This window comes from Garra rufa, chromosome 3 (genome assembly GCF_049309525.1).
Source record: "Garra rufa chromosome 3, GarRuf1.0, whole genome shotgun sequence".
Taxonomy (NCBI): Eukaryota; Metazoa; Chordata; class Actinopteri; order Cypriniformes; family Cyprinidae; genus Garra; species Garra rufa.
This window is the reverse complement of record NC_133363.1, coordinates 48737949-48758675: the sequence shown is the minus strand read 5'-3', so window position 1 is coordinate 48758675 and position 20727 is coordinate 48737949. Positions and strand designations below refer to the sequence as shown.

Here is a 20727-nt window from a genome sequence, read left to right as displayed (position 1 = left end):
GCATTAGACAATTGCTATGTCCTAATTCGAAGGTTAGATCCTTTGCGAAAGCCAGAATGGTCGGACCAAGCATTGTGAAATAGGGTGGTCTACCCTATGAAGGATTGATCTTGTCGTCTACCAACACTTCTATTGGCATTTTTTTGAAAGTGATTTTAAACTGTCTAAAAACTAAACAGGGTTCACAACCTGTCTAAATAGGGTTAGCTTGGTCCATTTATGTACATAATAACAAGAATAAACCAGCTATAACATTGCATCTCAATAAGATATATGAACATTTAAAATGCTTGAAAGATTTTATTAGCATTTTCTCTCAAAAAGTCCTGTCGTCAATAGTGCTATTAATCACGGGATAGCCTGGGCCGCAAAGGATCCATAAGTTCTTCATTGTCCAGAAAATGAAGGACGTATTTCAATGCCACGTTTGAAAGAGCCTTCGAATTTGGACAGCCTTCGTCGCACTGTGGTGGCGCAATCAGGCTTCGAATGCAGCCTTCGAAGGACGCAGCTTCTGAATTGGGGCGCAGCTAATGTCATCAGAATTTGCACTTTGGAGTGGTGGATAGGCCAGTGTGCACTGACTTTAAGGATATATAAAAATGCAAATGGGATGCAAACTTTAAAATAATGCATCTCATTAGAAAGTCCCCATCACCTACAAAGTATAGCATCACGAGAAGCCACACTTCCCATAATATAACTTCAGTGGCATTTGCTTTTAAGACCCAGGGGCTTTTTTCACTGGTGTGAGGCAGTCCTGCTCCTCCAAATAACACAGCTCATTATACATATGACACCATAGAATATACCCTGGTTAAATAACACATTTAATTGGTCTCTTTCCACCAAAACTCAAGAGATGATAACTTCTATTTTGAAAAAAGTAAGGGTTTAAGTTGATTTAGTTGGGAGATTGTACATGAGTTTAATTATGTATAGTACAGAGCACTGACAAAGTTAGAAAGGAAAAAGCCAGAGGTGGCAAGATTTAATAGCTTTATAACACTGTATAGCGTGAAATCTGCCTTCACAGAGTGGAAGAAGGAGAGAGACAGGCAGTGGGGGGCACATTGAGAGAGACAGAAGCTTGTTTGGCATTGCTTTGCTCAGAAGCCCATAGAAATATCGCCTGTGGCAGAATTCAGATCGTTTTCCAGTCCAGCTGCCTCTGAGCAACTGAGCTGTCTGCTCTAGAGTATTTCTGGCTCTTGCTATCCATATAGGGGGCCACACACTGTCCGTCTCTCCTCGTCCATGGGGGAGCTCTTTCAGGATGCGTCGCCTCGCCAATCTCTGGACATGAGTGGGTTAGCTGAACTCTCTCAGACTTCCTTCATATTGATTACGGAAGATGTCCTACCTTTAAATGATCTTAGTTGCTTGTCAGCTGTAGATAGTGCACATGATGAGCTTGCATTTGTCAGTTCGAGAGGAAAGGACGTTATTGATCACAAAGAGATATTGATCAGTACAGCAGCCTGCAGACCCTCAGAGCAAACAGAGCATCGGAAAAGAGGCAATTTAGTGGCGAGAGAGAACAAACTACCATGGATGCATGCACATAGATTGATTCGATTTTTTTTTATATTTTCTGTGTCCATTTTAGTTTTATTTGAGGTTTAGTAATTTTGTTGTGTTTTTGTCACTTTCATTTGATTATTTTTTAGTTTTACAGTGTGTGCGTAATTATTAGGCATGTTGATATTCCGGTCATATTTTTTATCCAAGAATATTTTACCAATTCCAAACCACATTAATCCTCATAACTACTTTTAATTTTGTATGCCCTCAGTTTGCAATTTCTGTATTGAGTATCTGAGTTAGATCTCTTTTTTTTTGGCTCATTTCATTTGTAAAATGAAAACATGGCAAATAATTATGCACACCTTGCATATAAGAAGTTTTTAACTTCCAGCCTTAATGGACAATTATATTTATATCACTTATAAATGATTAAATACAAAATTAATAGTGGTTATTAAGATTGATGTGGTTTGGAATTAGTAAAATGTGCTTTAAAACTAAGAATATGACCAGAATATTAACATGCCTAATACTTACGCATGCACTGTATAGTTTATAGTCTTGACCGTTTTTACATTTTAGTTTTTGGGTTTGTTAGTATTTCACCCCTACCAACTTCTGCCCATTTCCAACATGGAATTAAAAAATAAATTAAAAAGTAATTGTGTAAAAGACTCACAATTCTGAGTTTATATCTCACAACTTATTTACGTGCAGTATAGACTGATGTTAACTCACAATTTGCGAGATATAAACTCTGAGAAAAAAAGTCTGAATTGCGAGATATAAAACTATATTTTTTAAGATAAGATTCGCAATTACCTTTTTATTTTTTATTTCTTGACAAAAACAGAAAAACAGAATTGTGATATCATCTGAGAATTAAGACAAAAAAGTCAGAATTTACAAGATGTAAACTTAGAATTGAGATGTAAACACAGAGGTGTAAATTTCTTGCTAATCAGACTTTTTCTCATATTTGCAAAGAAAATATAAAAAATGCAATTACCTTTTGTATTTATTTTATTTTTTTAATTCTGTGGTGGAATCGGCTTCCAAATAAACTAAATGAAGACGAGAAATGTTGTCTTAACAACTAGCTTAAATAGAATAAAAAAAAAAAATATATATATATATATATATATATATATATATATATATATACTATTTTAATGTTAGTTAATGTTTACTTTTATTTTAAGTAATACTTTTTTGTGGGTTTAGTTTAAAAGTACATTGACATGACAACAACGTACTAAAAATAGAATCGTTTTTCATTAGCTTTTTTTAAAATGTTTCGCATACAGGCGACAGCATAGATCTGTGAAACTTGCTGTTTCCATCACTCGGTTTTTATGTGCATTTTGAAGTATCACATCAGAATAAATAATGGAAAAGCCAAAATTTGGAGCAAAAAAAAAAAATCCTTAATTCACAAAAAAAGAAGTTGAGGTGGTTTTTGACTTATGTTACAAAGGTTAATGTGAACAATAGGAGATGGAAATGCATTTGCCAAATACATTTCTCCATGCGCATCAAAAAAGACTTTGCTGTATGGGACGGCATAACCTGACTAGCTAGCGAACCGATCTTGTTGCACAGCATCTGAAATACTAATAATAGTTCTGCCATAAAACTCTAGATGACGCAGGCTGACGGGTTGTTAACATAACTGATGATATCACAGGGTTATACAACTTGGCACAAGCTGATTGGTTCATGTTGCATACGCAACCAATGTGTTTGCAGCTTGCTGCTATTTAAATGGCTAAATGGCATTTCGCAGCGTGCTTTCAGAGTTTTTCTGAAACCTTCTACCTTCCCCAGCTCCACCTGTATAGATTTGCTATGGGTTATTTTATGCTATTTGTGCAGCAGCAGTATGTCTTAAATACTCACAGCACCATATCGCCATATGCTTTGGCAGTAGCAAGTTCTGTACTTGCTCGCAGCAGCAATAATCTGCAACTACAGCAATAACCAACAGCAGCAGCAATTCAGCAGCAGCTTAGCATATTTATTCCGCCAAGACCAAATACATTAACATTGTCATATCCATTACCATGCTAAACTTATCCAAGATTTGTCATGACAGAAATATTGTTATGGTCAATGTTAAATGCCTGAGCAGTCTGTCGTCAAAGCATTTCTGTGTGGTTGCTTCCCAGAACTGTTACACGACTGCGTTCCCAAACAGCAGGCATCCACCTCCGAAAGCAATGACTGCATTTATTGTGTCTTGTCTGCTTGCTCTGAGGGGCAAGTAATTAATTATATATAAATGATTATATTCAGTGGCTCCTCCTACTTTTTTTTTAGTGATATTTATGGTTGTTTAATCAGGAAGTGATGATTTTGTTCTCTTTGACTCATTAGATGCAAACGGTGCTTATTCATAAATGTTTCAATTTTGCACACAAATTAAATTCACAAATTTGTATGGAAACCCAGCTAATTACTAAAAATGACTCAAAACTGGCCTAGCTGTATTATGCATGTCAGGCCAGTAGTTGGCAAGGTCACTTTATACAGAAACACTATGTGCCTGCATTTTCAAGAACCCAAAACACTGTTGTCATGTTTGCACAGCCAAAATGCATAAAATGTTTTCTGCTTTTAGTTGAAAACTGTGTAAATGCCGCTCTAGTTAACAATAATAACCCTGCTCTGGCATACACAAAAAAACACACCACACTGAAATGTGTTTACAAAAACTCAAGTATGCATTCAAATACATGCGACCTCTCATACACAGAGCCGAGACAAAATAACACCAACCTTTTGTGTCATACCCATACGTTTCTTGGCGTTTTTGGGCGTCTTATAACCAGAGGATAGGGAACAATACACCCACCTACCCCCCACCACACACACGCATAAGCACACAAATCGAACAGATAAAGATGGAGTCGAGGGATTCGGCGGCATGTTGTCATAAACAGTGAGCCTGTGATGGCCATTACCAGCAAGCTGTCAGCAAAATATCATCAACCGTTAGAATGTGTGAACGTGTGCACTCCACACCCACATACGAATGCTTTCGCGCTCATAAACTCAGACATACCTATGCCTACACACACACACACACACACACACACGCACATAGACATAAAAATAGTTTTCCACTGCAGTGGATGCGACAATGATGGATTTCACAGTCCTCATTTCATTTACGGTGTCTAATACTGTGTGCGATTGTGTGTGTCTGGCGGGAGGAGTGTACCATGTATGTGATTGAGCTAGCATGTGACTTTCATAAGATATAGCCGTCTGACCTTGATTCAGTCTGTTTAATCTCTGTTAAGTTCCAGCGCATCATCTCAAAAATGGACGAAAAGAGACTGAGATATGGGTTTTATAATGGAGTGATGTGGCCTGCTCACATGTATTATCGTCTAAGGGAAGCAAAGAAATCATATCGCTTAATATCAGCCAAAGACGAGCAAGGAAAGAGCGAGACAGTGTGCTAGGAATGAAATCAAAGAGAAGCATTAGAGTGATTACCTCTGGGAACATACAGTGGCAGGATATGTTTAAGATGAGCTATATACTGATACTCAGCAGCTCAGATGGCACTAAACTGATAGACATATCAAAAACCAATTCTGTCTTAAGTCAAAAAGTGGTTTTGGTCCTGTTAAAGGGTTAGTTCACCCCAAAAATAAAAAATTCTGTCATTAATCACTCACCCTCATGTTCTTCCAAATCCATAAGACCTTCATTTATCTTTGGAACACAAATTAAGATATTTTTGATGAATTCTGAGAGGTTTCAGACCCTGTATAAGGCCCAGAAAGGTCATAAGGACATCAGTGGCTTAACCTTAATGGTATAAAGTAGAGCCCGACCGATTTATCGGCAAGCCGATATTATCGGCCGATATTAGGCATTTTCCAAACTATCAGTATCGGCATTTATAATGGCCGATACATGAATAAAACCCTTCAACCATGTCATGAGTGTTGGCGTTGTATAGTGTGTCCACCAGAGGGCACTCTACACCGTCCCTGTTGGCAACACTAGTGTATAACGCGCCACACATCCTGCAACCTGCTGATCCAGTCAGAGTCGGGCAGAGAGAACCAGTTATCCGCGAGTGAGATCATCGGTGAAGTGTGTTCATGGTAGGGTTGGGAATTGAAAATCGATTCCGATTCTGGAATCGGATACTTGTTATAAAATTAAAATTTCGATTCCTCTTATCGATTCCTGGGTGCAGTTTTTCATCTAGTGATCTGCCAGGACCTTATGTGGTGATGTAAACATCAGTCTACAAGATGGATCGCGCGAAGTGCTCAAAAGTGTGGCTACGCTTTGTAAAAACCCGAAGACAAAGCTACCGCTGCACGCAAACTTCATCTTAGAGATCTGCAAGGGACGGATGTTTTAGTCCCGCGTCCGCCCACTCCAAAAGGAATATATGTTATTTCGTCCCGCAAAAGCCCACATAAAAGTAACTTATACCCCCGCGGGAAGACAGGTATCTACTTCATCTCTTGGCTGCATGAAACAAACCCTCCCGTTAATGTAAAGGCAAAGATGATCAGAGTAATAGTAACAAACTCGCGCGTGCCTAATGTATTCTTGTATATTGCAGTCGTACATAAGGCACGCATAAGTCCGCTGTTGATTTACAAACTATTCATGATTTCGGGGCTCTGATCTATAGTGTTTTTGCGTGAAATTTCAAAATATTTGCATAGTTTTCAAAATGAATGTCCTTTGAGTGTTTTATAATGGATGCTCACCCATAGAGGTGGATCTTGTAAGGGTCAGTGGTGTTTATGCACATATGAGCACCAGCATCAACAGATTTAGAATATATTTGCTGTATTTTTCATTTATATGTTTATTTTATATATTATAATAAATACAAACAGTAGATATTCAGTCACTTAAGAAAGAGTTGTAAAGAATGTCTAAATTAAATAATTTAGGAGATTTAAGTCTGTATATGTATATACATGTTAAAAAGTTTTTTAATTCAAAAGTATAGCTTTGATTTAAAGTTTGTTTGAATATTTTTTATAACATGCAGGAGAAAAATAAAAAGGCAAAACTAATGTTTTGGTTAATAAAAAGGTTAAAAAATAAACACCTTTAGAGGAAATGTCAGGCATAGGGATGCCTTGCAAAATTTACCTGAGAAGGAGTGGGCCCCTGGTATAAAAAAAAGGTTAAGAACCCCTGTAATAAAATATGTTGCAAGCAAGCACTGAAAATAAACATGTTTGTGTCACGTATCTGGTCTATCCTGTCATCATCAACTCTTGCACCACACTTCATGGACTTCATTTCCCACAAGCCACTGCACTAATCACTGCATTCACCTGCTCTCACTTTACTGATTACCGCTCACAGCTGCACCTCATCACACTGACTGCATTTAAGCTTCTCCCACACACAGCCACTCTGCGAAGTCTTAGGCTGTATCCGAAATCGCCCCCTATACCCTATTCACTATTCCCTACATTAGTCCACTCATACAGTTCACTTGAAAGAGTGAATGAAAACGAGTGAGTGAATTCGGACACTAAGTGCACCGGAAGGACTGCCGCTTTTACATAGTATTGCTTACTGTTTAACAATCATTTAAAACGGACAGTTCGAGTAGTAAGATTAAAGGATTTATCTTGAACTATGTCAAGGAGTTTATGTATAAACCTTGGTTAAACAATTTAATAATCAATTTACAACAAATTTGTATCTGTGTTGTACGCTGCATTACGCAGTGGAGGAGCGCGTTGTAAAATGAACAGATGAATGATTCAGCTGCGGGCGCCATCGTCTGGAGAGACGCGGGAATTCAGTCAGCGCGCGACTCTCGCAGTGCATTATGGGTTATCTCTAGCTGTTGAGCTTACATCGGTTGTACACTCGTTTTTGCGGTGCATTGTGGGATTGAATGAGTGCACTCGAGAACGTCCACTATGGTTTCGAACACCACTTAAAATGGCTGTCCCCTCAAATAGTGCACTATTTGAGGGTATAGGGGGCGATTTCGGATACAGCCTTATTGTTCCATCTGGTCATTATTTCCGAGCGTTTATTCCCGTGTTTGATTTCCTGTGTTTTTGATTCCTGGACTCCTTCCCGTGTTTTGATTCTCGCTGCCAGCCCCGACCTTTCTGCCTGTTTTGACCACGATTTCTGCCTGCCCCTTTGTGTTTGTTTGTTTTGTGTTACCTATTAAATGCTGCAACTGGATCCGAACGTCTCAGTCTGACTCCCTGTGACAGAAGACTTCGCCGCTACAAGGATCCAGCAGTGAGTATGGTGTCATCCGGTTCCAGCACGAACCCCATGGTACAGATCATGCTGCTCAAGCAGGGTGAGCGGACAATCGAGGATTTTGTTATGGACTTCATTGAAATGGCAAATCTGTCGTCGATGGATGAGACGTGCCTCATGATTTTTTTTCGTGGAGGACTCTCAGAGCCATTGGCTTCCCACATGCCAAATTTTGAACCTGACTGGACTCTGCATTACTACATGGATCTGGCTCTTTTGTTGTGTGGCTCTCCGTTTACGGTGGGTGAGGTAGAGCCACAGCACAAAATGGCTGCCACGCCAGAGTCTGCAAGCAAGATGGCTGCCACGCCAGAGTCTGCAAGCAAGATGGCTGCCATGCCAGAGTCTGCAAGCAAGATGGCTGCCATGCCAGAGTCTGCAAGCAAGATGGCTGCCAACCCAGAGCCTGTTCACAAGATGGATGCCCTTCTAGAGTCTTTTCACAAGATGACCTCCCTTCTAGAGTCTGTTCGCAAGATGGCCGCCCTTCCAGAGCCTGTTTGCAAGATGGCCGCCTTCCCAGAGCCTCCGCTGGTGCTGCCCAGCCTTCCAGATCCTCCGCTGGTTCAGCCCAGCCTTCCAGAGCCTCCGCTGGTTCAGCCCAGCCTTCCAGAGCCTCCGCTGGTTCAGCCCAGCCTTTCAGAATCTCCGCTGGTCCCGCCCGGCCTTCCAGAGTCTCCGCTGGTCCCGCCCGGCCTTTCAGAGCCTCCGCTGGTTCCGCCCAGCCTTCCAGAGCCTCCGCTGGTTCAATCCAGTCGTCCTGAGATTCCTGTCTGCCCGGTTCTGGTCACGGAGCTGATGCATGGACTGTTCCCACCCACCCTCCCTGCTGCTCCAGTCCCGCCACCTCTGTCTCCTGACAGTCCCTCTGCTCACCCACATCCCACCTTCGGTGCAGAGGACTTGCCGTGGGACTGCCAGTCTCCATCGGTGTCCAGACTGAAGGATCCCTCACCATCACCTCCAGTCTCAGAGTCCTGGACTCCACCTCGGCCCTCCGACCCTGCGGCTCCACCCCGGCTCTGTGCTCCCTCGTCTCCGTTGTCGGCCGTCGGCCCACCAGCTCCTCCGGGCTCCATCGTCTCTCCGGCTCCGCCCCGGTCAGTCGTCGCCCCACCTTCGCCTCTGGACTCTACTCCTCCGGCTGCGCCTCGTCACTCCGTCCTGCCGGCTCTGTGGACCTCCTCCCTCCCGTGGGCACAGCCTCGATCCTCTGTCACTCCGGCTCCGCTGCGTACCTCCGGACCTCCATCTCCGCCGGGGTCGCCAGAGCCTTGGGTTCCGCCTTGGCCCTCCGGATCCTCTGTGTCGCCCAGGACCATCGACTCTCCGGTTCCGCCTCGGGCTCCACCGGCTCCACCTCCGTCGGTCGGCCCCATGCAGGAGCCAACCCTTCCTCCGCCATGGCTTCTCCCTCCGTCGGCTCTGCCTCAGTTCGTGGTTCCAGTACCCCTACATGGACCTGGCCCTCCATCCCTCCCCCTGTTCTGCCTCCGCTCCACCACCCTCCAGGTTGTATTAGGTGGTTAGAGCGTCTGGAAGCCGCTCCTTGGGGAGGGGCTCTGTCACGTATCTGGTCTATCCTGTCATCATCAACTCTTGCACCACACTTCATGGACTTCATTTCCCACAAGCCACTGCACTAATCACTGCATTCACCTGCTCTCACTTTACTGATTAGCTGCACCTCATCACACTGACTGCATTTAAGCTTCTCCCACACACAGCCACTCTGCGAAGTCTTATTGTTCCATCTGGTCATTATTTCCGAGCGTTTATTCCCGTGTTTGATTTCCTGTGTTTTTGATTCCTGGACTCCTTCCCGTGTTTTGATTCTCGCTGCCAGCCCCGACCTTTCTGCCTGTTTTGACCACGATTTCTGCCTGCCCCTTTGTGTTTGTTTGTTTTGTGTTACCTATTAAATGCTGCAACTGGATCCGAACGTCTCAGTCTGACTCCCTGTGACAGTTTGATATATTAATGTTAATGTTGTTGATAATGATATGTAACTATTAATGTTTAAAAAGTGCAGGTATAGGGATAAGCAAGCTGACATTGTTAAAACAGAATTTATCTCCAGTCCTATTCAAAGTTATATTTATGAAGCTTACCAAGTCTTTTAAAACTGGTATATTTGATTTGGTTGTTGTTGTTTTTGTGTTTTTGTTCAAAGGACACGTTTCTTATCTTAAGTTTGTATTTTTATACATTTTATTTATCAGAACTTTAATATATTTTGATGTTCCTCTGTTCTGTTGTGACAATAAAAGAAACAAGTTTCTTTTTAAAACATATTATGTTAGTTAAAACTCATAAATGACTACAAATAACTAATGTTAGGGAAATCTGTTAATGTTTTGTTGCGCGTTTCTGAAATTTAAAAAAATTAACTAAAAAATATCGGCCAATATATATTGGACTATCGGATTTTAAAACCGACAAATATTTGTATCTGTATCGGCCTTCAAAATCCTTTATCGGTCGGGCTCTAGTATGAAGCTACAAGAATACTTTTTGTGTGCAAAGAAAACAAAAATAACATTATTCAACACTTTCTTCTCTTCCGTTTATGAATTTGACAGACACTTTTATCCATAGCGTCTTAAAGTGCATTCAAGATATATATTTTTGTGGGCATGCATGTTCCCTTGAAATCGAACCATTAATCTTGGTGTTGTTAGCATCATAGTCTAGTAGCTGAGGTACAGGAGCAATATTAGTTATTACACTTATTAGAGAATCCACATTCATCATTATCTGAAAGTGTGTGTGAAAGCCATGAGGTAAGTTGTTCATCACGGATGTCTGAAAATTGCTAAAAGAGCCTAAGGAGTTCATTACTTTTATATCAGCGATCCACATAAAGCAACAGCTGATTTTTCAAGTCTCTATAGTGTTCCAACACTTCATCTTTGTCTGAACTGAGAGAGAAATTAATCTACTATACATGTAAATCAGGGCCGAGTTATCAGTTGTTTCAATTAATCAAAACGAGATGCAAAGGGCCGTAGGCAGCTGGACCAATCAAGAGATGAAAGACAGTTAAATTAGAGTGTGTGTGTTTTCTATCATCAACATGCAGATGAAGTTGCATGTTAACATGTGAGGAAATGTTGCCCCTCATGCAATGTTAATTATGTTTCAACCCGTCCAGTTCTTGTTCCGCCTCATATAGCCACACCAGTGCCAAGGTCATGGGTTTGATTACCAGGTAACCAAAATATTTACCTTGAAAGCAACACAAATTGTCTAGAGATAAGTTATTAAAGAGGACAATTAAATTATTTATTTATAAGATCAAAACAATGTTCTCATTTACACTTACAAAGGTTCAAAAACCAGATTTTCACAGCATTGCCATAGAAAAACATTTATGAGTTCCCAAAAGAACCTTTAAGTATGGAAACCTGTTTTCGCCACTCAATAATAAAAAAAAAAGTTGTATTAATGCAACTTTTTATCTCACAATTTAGACTTTTTTTTTCTTAGAACTGCATGATACAAATGTACAATTTTGGCTTTTTTTCTCAGAACTGCATGATACATACTCACAATTCCGTGTTATAAATTCAGAATTGCTAAAAAAAAATCACAATTCTGACTTTTCTTAGAATTGTGATATAAACTCAAAATTTTGATAAATTAAAGTCAGAATTGCGAGATAAAAACAGTCAGTTCTGACTTTTTTTCTCAAAACTGTAATATAAACTAGCAATTGGCAGTTGTGAAGTCTGAATTGCGTGATATAAACTTACAATTGTGAGAAACAAAGTCAGAATTGCAAGATAAAATTGAACTTTAATACAGAATTGCATGACAAAAACTCGCAATTCAGACTTTTTCTTGCAATTGTGTTATAGTCAGAATTGTGAGATATAAACCATTTTTTTCTCAGAATTGCGTGATATAAACTCACAATTGAAAGAAACCTCAAAAATGCGAATTTATATCTCATAATTCTGACATTTTTTTTCAGAATTGCATTATATAAACTCACAATTGCGAGAAATAAAGTCAGAATTGCAAGACAAAAACTGTCAGTTCTGACTTTTTTCTCAGATATCTGTGATTTAAACTCGCAATTGTGAGTTATGAAGTTAGAATTGCGAGATATAAACCATTTTTTTTCTCAGAATTGCGTCATATCTACTCACAATTGAAAGAAATCTAGCAAATGCGAGTTTATATCTCACAATTCTGACTTTTTTTCTCTCAAGTCTGTCTTTTGCAATTGCAAGTTATAAAAAAATCAGAAAAGAAAAAAAAAAAGATATGTCAGAATTGCAAGATTATATCTCACAATTCCAAGAAAAAAAAGTCAGAATTGTGAGTTTATATCGCACAATTTTGACACTTGGTTTGACATTTCTTAAAATTGCGAGTTTATATCTCACAATTCTAAGAAAATGCCAGAATTGCAAGATGTAAACATGTATTTCCCTTTTAAAATTTTTTATTCAGTGGCAGAAATAGGCTTCCATATTTAAGTGACCATTTAAAAGAAACAAACTGATTCATTCAAATAAATTGAACTGAAAAAGGTTATACATTACTTTTAGTTACTCCACAACACTTGCTTTCTTTCTTTCTGCCTGAAGGAATAAAACCTTCATTTGAGGCGTTGAATCTGACCTAATTCCTTCACTTCCCCCTTTTCACCTTGTATCACATACCCCACCTCCTCCATATCCCACTTTATCTCTTTCTCTCACCCCTTATTTAACCCCATAATCTGTAACCTTGCGGATCTGCTGCTGTCATTTTTTCTCATTTAGGAAAGGTGTAATTGCATGTGCTGTGGGCTATTTCCATGGACAGCAGAACATGAATGGGACCACCGCTGAGATATGGACAAATAAACGAGGAGAGGAAAACCCCTCACTCACCATCTGTGTCAGAACACTTGCTGGTCCCATACTGGCAGAGAACTCTGTTATCATTAATTTGGCTAACTTGGCAACAGACGTTCCCCTCATCTCCAGTCCAGGTGTTCAAAGCTTCACAATGCTGTCTGGATTTGGACCAGTCTCATTCAGACCATGATTGGAGTGCCTGCGGTTGCCCTGGGCTTCAATAAAACGTTAAATTGACAATGACTCAGACCTCGTGTGGCGCTAATGTCATCCGAACCGTCAGACATGCCCCTCTAGACCTGTAGACCTTTCTGTAAGAGTATCTGACCCTGCATTACAGCATGTCCTCTCTGAGGGACGTTTTCATTTTGCCACTTCTTTCACCTAAAAGCCTATCATTTGAAACTTGAAATTTTGTATTACAGGTATCATTACTTGTTTCCAACTCTTGCTTTGTTCAAGGTTTGTGGGAGTAAAAATTTACCAAGAAGCTGAATGTTGGTCTTCAGAAACTCTTATATCTTTTTTAGAACTAAAGCAAACATCACTATTACGCAACAAGTTGCCCTAAAACAGACTAGACACTGCCTTAAAATATGAGGTTTGGGAATGGGATCTTTTGATGTGGGCCAGTTAATAGGCATCTAGCAGTTAAAACACTCTAGAAAATGCCCTGGCAACAACCTAAACCTTTTTAAACTCTTATAAACGTTCTTCATTGGCATCTATGGTTCCATAAAAAACTTTTAATAGGGGTCATGAACTGCCTTGTTTTGTACTGTTCTCTGAGATTCACTTTTTAATCCAATGTTATCAAGATTTCTACATGAAAAATACCATAATTTAGAAGTAATAGGCTTTTTTATGTCCTGTTTTGACCCCCCTCATCAGAACACTGTGTTTGAATAAGAGTGGGGGATTGTAGACTCGAAAGTAAATGCCCACTGCTATGATTGGCTAATAGTTGTACATCCTTTATAGATGGACGCTGCTGTGATTTAGGTCAAAAACTCAGTAAATACTCAGTACATATGAAACAATCTGCAATAACAGACAAAGCAATAGTGAATTTTTTTTAATAAAATGTATTAAAAACAGTTACTCACATTTGTGTGTTGCGACATTACTGTCAGATCCAATATAGTCCGCACAGCATCGTCTTTTAGTTTCAATCTTTCTGAAACATTCATAAGAATGTTCTTCAAAAATTACTTAAACATGGTTCTTTTAAGAACTGTTGACGTTTGAAGAAACCAGTATGGTTCTTCCATGTGGTAAGTTGTATTAAAGACACATTTTTTATTAACACATTGTTTCAGACATGTATTGTGGTGAACTGGTGTTACACATCCTGCCTTTTGCTATTTTGAGGATTTTAGCATGACTGGAACACTGTATTGACAAATCAGAAGCCAGGACCGGAACTATCTGTTTTATAATTGTGGTATTATTTCTAAAACCCAGTGTGACTTTGTATCTCTCGCTTTCATCCATGAGCCTACACAACTTTAAATTACTTACTTTTTACATAACCCGACTGTTGCTTAATGATGGTTATTTTAAGCCTGCTGACATAACTGCCTTTTTTAGCTCTTGGTCTGAAGACAGTCGTCTGGACATTTATTATGTGATCTGAAAGACCACTTTGCCTTCTGTTTCTTTTATCTATACTTTCTTTCTTTTTTCTTTCCCAGCTTTATTTCTCATGCATATGACTGTTTCATTGAGGATGTTTAAATGCAATCTCTATCTCTATCTTTCAGATTATGCCTGGCCGTTGCCTAGTGCTCTCTGTCCTATTTGGATATATCTGGATGTGCTTTTCTCCACTGCTTCCATCATGCACCTGTGTGCCATTTCCCTCGACCGCTACGTGGCCATACGCAATCCAATCGAGCACAGTCGGTTCAACTCCCGCACCAAGGCCATGCTGAAGATCGCTGCAGTTTGGACCATTTCAATAGGTCAGAGAAACATTGATATAATGACTTTGAAAAAAAAAAAGCATTATTTCTTACAACAACGTGTAAAAAATATTGACTGGAACTGTGCATCAATTCCAAATAACCAGCAGAGTAAATGCCTGGAAGAACTGCAGAAAAAGGACAAACACATAATTATTTCTCAATGTCAGTGGAGGTCTTAAGATTGAACAGTTGTACCATTTGTACCTACTAAAGTCAATGCCAGTCCACTTCAATCCTGTTGAATCTATTACTTGGAATGTGTTTGTATCTCACAGGACCCCTCAGAATGCCAAATTGTGTTGTGAGGTTTTCTCAAAGCTCCAGCTGGGTCTAAGAGGCCCCTCAGATCAGCAACAATGAACATGATTTGAAATGACATTGCATAAACAAGCACCAGTTTTGGTGATTGTGGTGATTTTCTCCATCACCCAGAGCAGCTCCTCTAAATTCAGAGAAGCTTGGATTAATTGAATGTTTGTGATTGGTCTTGTAATCACATACTTCTAGTGAAGATCACCACCTGCTGTTCAATAAGTAAACCACAGTTTGTCATTGTGTGTGGAATGCATTAGCGCCATCTAGAGTCCAACTTGTCACATATACTGTAGACTCTACAGTGTAGAGCAGGGCTATTCAATTAGATCCATTTGAGGGCCGGATTATCGAACTGGAAATTTGAAGCGGGCCAAGGGGATGGGGGCCGTCCCGATCTTTTTCTAGGGGGCCTATACAATTACACTGAAATGCATTTTCACTAAAATGAACTAATATTACCAACACCAACATCTATAAAAGGTTAAGGTGCTGTCTGTCAATCAATTAAAAAAAAAAATCACACATTTTTTTGTAATTAATCATGAATAATCGCATATTTATATATTTATACTGTCATAATTTCACAATGAACCTTCAAATTAAGGTAGAAACAACAAAGTATTTTTAAATATGTGTTTAATAGCATCTTTTTACCAAGTAGCCTATTATTAATGAAGTATTGATTTCAATATTGCTACTGGTGACTCTATTAAATGAATTTTCTCTCAGTTTTACATATTAATTATGTCCATTCAACATTACAGTAGAATTGAAAGCCCAACATTTAATAGGCTCTGAAATATATAACAGCTTTTAATTTAGGTGATTTTAAAACAATCTTCACATAAACTATAAATTGTATATGCATAAAATAGACAGATTATTATTGCCATATACTGGTTATAATCGATATTTTATGTTTTTAATTTTACATAAGTGTTTGTTTACCACAAAGTATATTTTGGCCATCAAGATAACATTCAAATTGGATCATAAGAGCTTTAAAGTGCTTAAAATGGTTGTGCAAAATGCTTGAAAGTCATTGAAAAGTGCTTGAATTTCTCTCTCAAAAGGTTGTACAAACCCTGAAATGAATAATGTAATAACATTCGACTTTGCTTAAGTTGGTGTGACTTCTGGTTGTCTGACATAGCGTACATCAGCGCTGTTAAAAACAGAATTCTGAGCAGAATTTGAATGATTCTCACTGATCTTTCAGCAACCTTAATTCATTCTGGGCGAATTCAAACACTTTTCACTGGATCTCGCAGCACTGTGTAGTAACAGTGTCGCGAAATCAACTTTGGTTCCCGATGCTGTTCTGAGCTTGGACAAGTGTGTTTGCGTTGCGGTCCGAGCTGATAAACGGTCCGCGCTGCGCAGCTCAAATGTGGCGCGCTTTGGTTTCTCTTTCGCTTCGTTTGCCGTTTAATGTTTCTCATATGAAACAGAAATAGCAGCGCTTATGAGTTGAATAACGCGGTGGTCGCGCCATTGCGACCGCTCACAAAATTTAGTCACACCGGCAGAAAAAATGCGACCATTTGGTCGCAGTCTGGAGCCCTACAAGCGCTTGTCAAATCTGCCGTCTATTGATGATGTTGCGATCTCCGGTAGATTGTTGTTGTTCTTGGCTCTCTTGCTTTTCTTTTTTGGCTGGCCCGCCGCCTAGTGGACAAACTAATTAGTGCAAAAACCATTCAAGCCACCTGCTGCTTCCTCGGGCCGGACGAAGATGATTGGCGGGCCGCATTGGGCCCGCGGGCCGCCAATTGAATAGCCCTGGTGTAGAGTGACCATGACTGATCTGTTCCAAGAGCAGAGAGTTAAAAGACTTGTCTGCACTGATATTACTGGTAGTTGTGGTTAAGTATTAAAAAGACCCTCTAGCGTTCACTCTCCATATTTTCCTCTCACTAAACTTTCTAGAAAAGTTAAACTCTTCTAACCTTGCTTTATATTAATGCAAGCCTACACACTCCTTTTGACATGGTGTCTCCATTTCTCTCACCCACACAGGCTTTCCTTTCCTTTTTATTATTCTCAGAGTGTGCTTTTATTTAAATATTTTTAGTGTAACGTTATGTGCTTTTTAACAGTTTTAGTTAAATAACAACACTCTTCTATCTATCCACTATTATGTCTCTCTTTGTCTCCTGTTCATCTCTTTTTCTCCATAGAGGGTTCTCATTTGCTATATTAGTTAGACTAAGTAACGTCAGTGCAGATGACAGATGGTTCACACATCTAACCTCTCTCCTGTTTGAACGTGAGCCCAATGTTTATTTGATTCTTATCTAGATCCAAAACAGCATTATATCTGCCATGACAGTCTGATTCATCTGCTCTAATTAAATAACAGATCCTCTCTCTCAGGCATCAGGAATACTGATCTAGCAGGATAAGAGAGAGGATTTGTCTTGAGGATAGATCTCGCTGAAGACGTTAGTCTTTTGTCTCCGGCATCTTGCATTCCAGTTGTCTTTCTCATTTGTTAGTCTTACCGTTTCTTTCATGTTTGCTTATATACACAGTTTAAGTCAGAAGTTTACACACACCTTGTAGAATCTGCAAAATGTTAATTGTTTTACCAAAATAAGTGGGATCATGCAAAATGCATGTTATTATTTATTTAGTACTGACCTGAATATAGATTTCACATAAAATACGTTTACATATAGTCCACAAGAGAAAATAATAGTTGAATTTATAAAAATGACCCTGTTCAAACGTTTTCATACACTTTATTCTTAATACTGTGTTGTTACCTGAATGATCCACAGCTGTGTTGGTTTGTTTAGTGATAGGTGTTCATGAGTCCCTTTGTTTATCCTAAACAGTTAAACTGCCTACTGAAAAATCCTTCAGGTCCCACAAATTCTTTGTTTGTTTGTTTTTTAGCATTTTTGTGTATTTGATCCAACAATGAGATCCATCTTTTCACTCTGAAGACAACTGAGAGACTCATATGTAACTATTACAGAATGTTCAAATGCTCACTGATGCTTTAGAAGGAAACACAATCCATTAAGAGCCGGGGGTGAAAACATTTTGAATTTGAAGATCAGGGTAAATGTAACTTATTTTGTCTTCTGGGAAATATGTAAGTAGCTTCTGTAGCTTCTGAGGGCAGTACTAAATGAAAAAATATGATATTTAGGCAGAATAAGAAAAATGTAAAAATTTTTATACATTTTGTTCAAAATTTACACCCTGGATCTAAATGCATTATTGTATGCTGGAAAGAGTTCTAATACACAAAAATGCTTAAAAACCAAAGAATTTGTGGGACCTGAAGGAAAAAAAAAAAACAGCGGGCAATTTATGATCCCTCTAATTTTCGTAAAATAATTAACATTTAGCAGATTCTGCAAACTTTTGACTTCAACTGTATTCTCTTCTTCCAACCACAGGTATCTCGATGCCTATCCCAGTGATCGGACTGCATAACAGAGAAAAGGTCTTGAAAAATGGCAACTGTGCTCTGAATGAGGAATACTTCATACTGGTCGGTTCTTTTGTTGCCTTCTTCATTCCTCTGGTCATCATGGTGGTTACGTATTGTCTCGCCGTCCAAGCGCTTCAGCGTCAGGCCACAGTCTTCCTCTATGAGGGCAAAGCCTCTTCTCAACAGCCTTTGCAACCTCCAGCTCCACCTGCTTCCCAGTTGGCCCCTCCGCCAGCATCCCGTCGCAGCAGTCTCAACTGTCTACGGATCAGCAACAGTGACGGAAACATGCTTGGCCTGACCGTGCCTCCGGACACCATCTCAATAATCCCAAGTTCAGAAGCGCCTTCTCAAATGAATTCGCCCGCTGGACGGGACCCGGCCGGAACCCATGGGCGGCGAGGCATGATGCAGGCCATCAAGAACGAGCGGCGAGCATCCAAAGTGTTGGGTGTAGTGTTCTTCCTCTTCCTCATCATGTGGTGTCCGTTTTTCATCACCAATGTTCTGTATGTCCTCTGCCATAAAGCCTGTAATGAGCCTGTGCTGACAGAACTGCTCAATGTTTTTGTTTGGGTGGGCTACATCTCATCAGGGGTCAATCCTTTAGTTTACACTTTGTTTAACAAGACCTACCGAAGGGCATTTTCAAGTTACATGCACTGCCAGTATAGACGGGTGGGTCTCAAACCCATCATTATACACGCTCCTTGTCCATCCCATGCGGTAGTCACACCCATTCTGATCTGCGAAAAAGTTTCCATTGACCGGAACAGTAACTGCCGCAATGGGGACGGCAACGGAATCCGAAATTTGGAGCCCCACGACATGGACACTGACCCCGGACTGGAGCTGAAACCGGGAATATCAGAGCTGTCGATCAGCAGCGGTCACAGCCACACAGAACACACCAGCAGTGTCTGAAAACTATTGTGGAAAAAAAGGTAATCGGTCACACCGACAAGAACTCGTAAATCGGCTGTCTACGCAACCTTAGCTGTATCACAGCATAGAATGTATGCTGAGTTAGCTACAGAAACAATAATCTGACCAAGGTCAGAAAAGGGAGAGGGAATGTAACGTGTGTGAGAGTATGCGTGTTTGTTTGTGTTAACAGGTTCAGATATCTGAATGCCATTAAATCCTGCATGAGCACCCAGTCTCTTACTAAAGCAGCATTGGACATACCAGTCTGCAGTTCACGCAAATATTCGACAGATAGAGTCATAGCATCCTCTTGTGGTCAGTTGAATAATTACAAAAAGTGTGAGTTATTGTGTCATCCAAGCTAGTTGCATTACAATATGGACGAAGCTATGCTGTCTAATTACACTTGCAAGTCAGATCATTGTTTGTGTAACTTGTAACCATCTCCAGTATGATATGAAGAATCCTTTGAGTTGCAGTTAGAGGTGGTTTGCTCCAGATCTTATTTGCTGGTCTAACAGTGCAGAGGAATTGACTGAAAAACTCAGTTTTCTTCAAACCACTTCTTACGGTGATCTAGAAAACTGGACCAAACTGAACAATGGGGAGAAAGTCATACTTTACATGAAGCTTATGCTAAGACATAGCAAACACAGTTTGAGTTTTAGTCCAGTTCTCAACATATATTGAAGAAATTAACCTCTAGCTCTGGGGAACATGCTCTCCTGTGAATGTAAGGTTAGTTGTGTGCTGCCGCATCAGGTGGTCATGACAGAGTGAGAGAAGAAGCAAAGTTGCACAACAGACAAGAGTACTAAAACTTACTTTAAATGGACGTACTGTCCATGGCAACAAATGTTGGTCTGTAAGACCAGAAATGTTAATTTGAGGATGTTTAGGAACCTATAATGTATAAAGCTGTAAATTCTTGCTGTTTTTCTGTGTAGAACCTTAGAATTTCTCCTGTATCACCTTCCCTTGTTCCAACTCCCATTTTTATACCATAGCCTGTGAATGTTTTACCAAATCCTTTTTTGTTAAAAGAAATCCATCACCCTCACAATGGTATCATTTTGTGAAGCTGCTATTTATTTAATAAAAGACAATTATCATGCATTCTGCAGTACACCTTGCTGCGGTGGTCACTATGTTTGTAAAGTGAAGCACATCTTGAAGAGTTTGGGAATCTTATTGAATCATATTGCTTCCAGGACCTTGGACAGCGCCAAATGTGTGAGTGGGCGGGAAATCTTGACATTGCGTTTTTAACTTTTCTTCAATAAAACATTTTTCAGACAAAACAATTTCTAAATGCCACCTGTTAAACACAATCACATACTAATTTTGTACTTAATATACTAAAAAGTATTCTTTAGTACTTCTTAATATAATCTTAAGA

The 20727-nt window shown here is 39.7% G+C and overlaps 1 protein-coding gene across 1 annotated transcript in view; it reads left to right on the top strand.

The window, feature by feature from the left end:
* Positions 1–20434, top strand: part of htr2cl1 (5-hydroxytryptamine (serotonin) receptor 2C, G protein-coupled-like 1) — a 124563-nt gene extending 104129 nt beyond the window's left edge. The window contains exons 4-5 of the mRNA XM_073837230.1: positions 14435–14635; positions 18367–20434. Coding sequence (XP_073693331.1) covers positions 14435–14635; positions 18367–19325 — 1160 coding nt within the window. The 3' untranslated portion in view covers positions 19326–20434. The remainder of the gene's footprint in view (positions 1–14434; positions 14636–18366) is intronic.
* Positions 20435–20727: the final 293 nt, after the last annotated feature.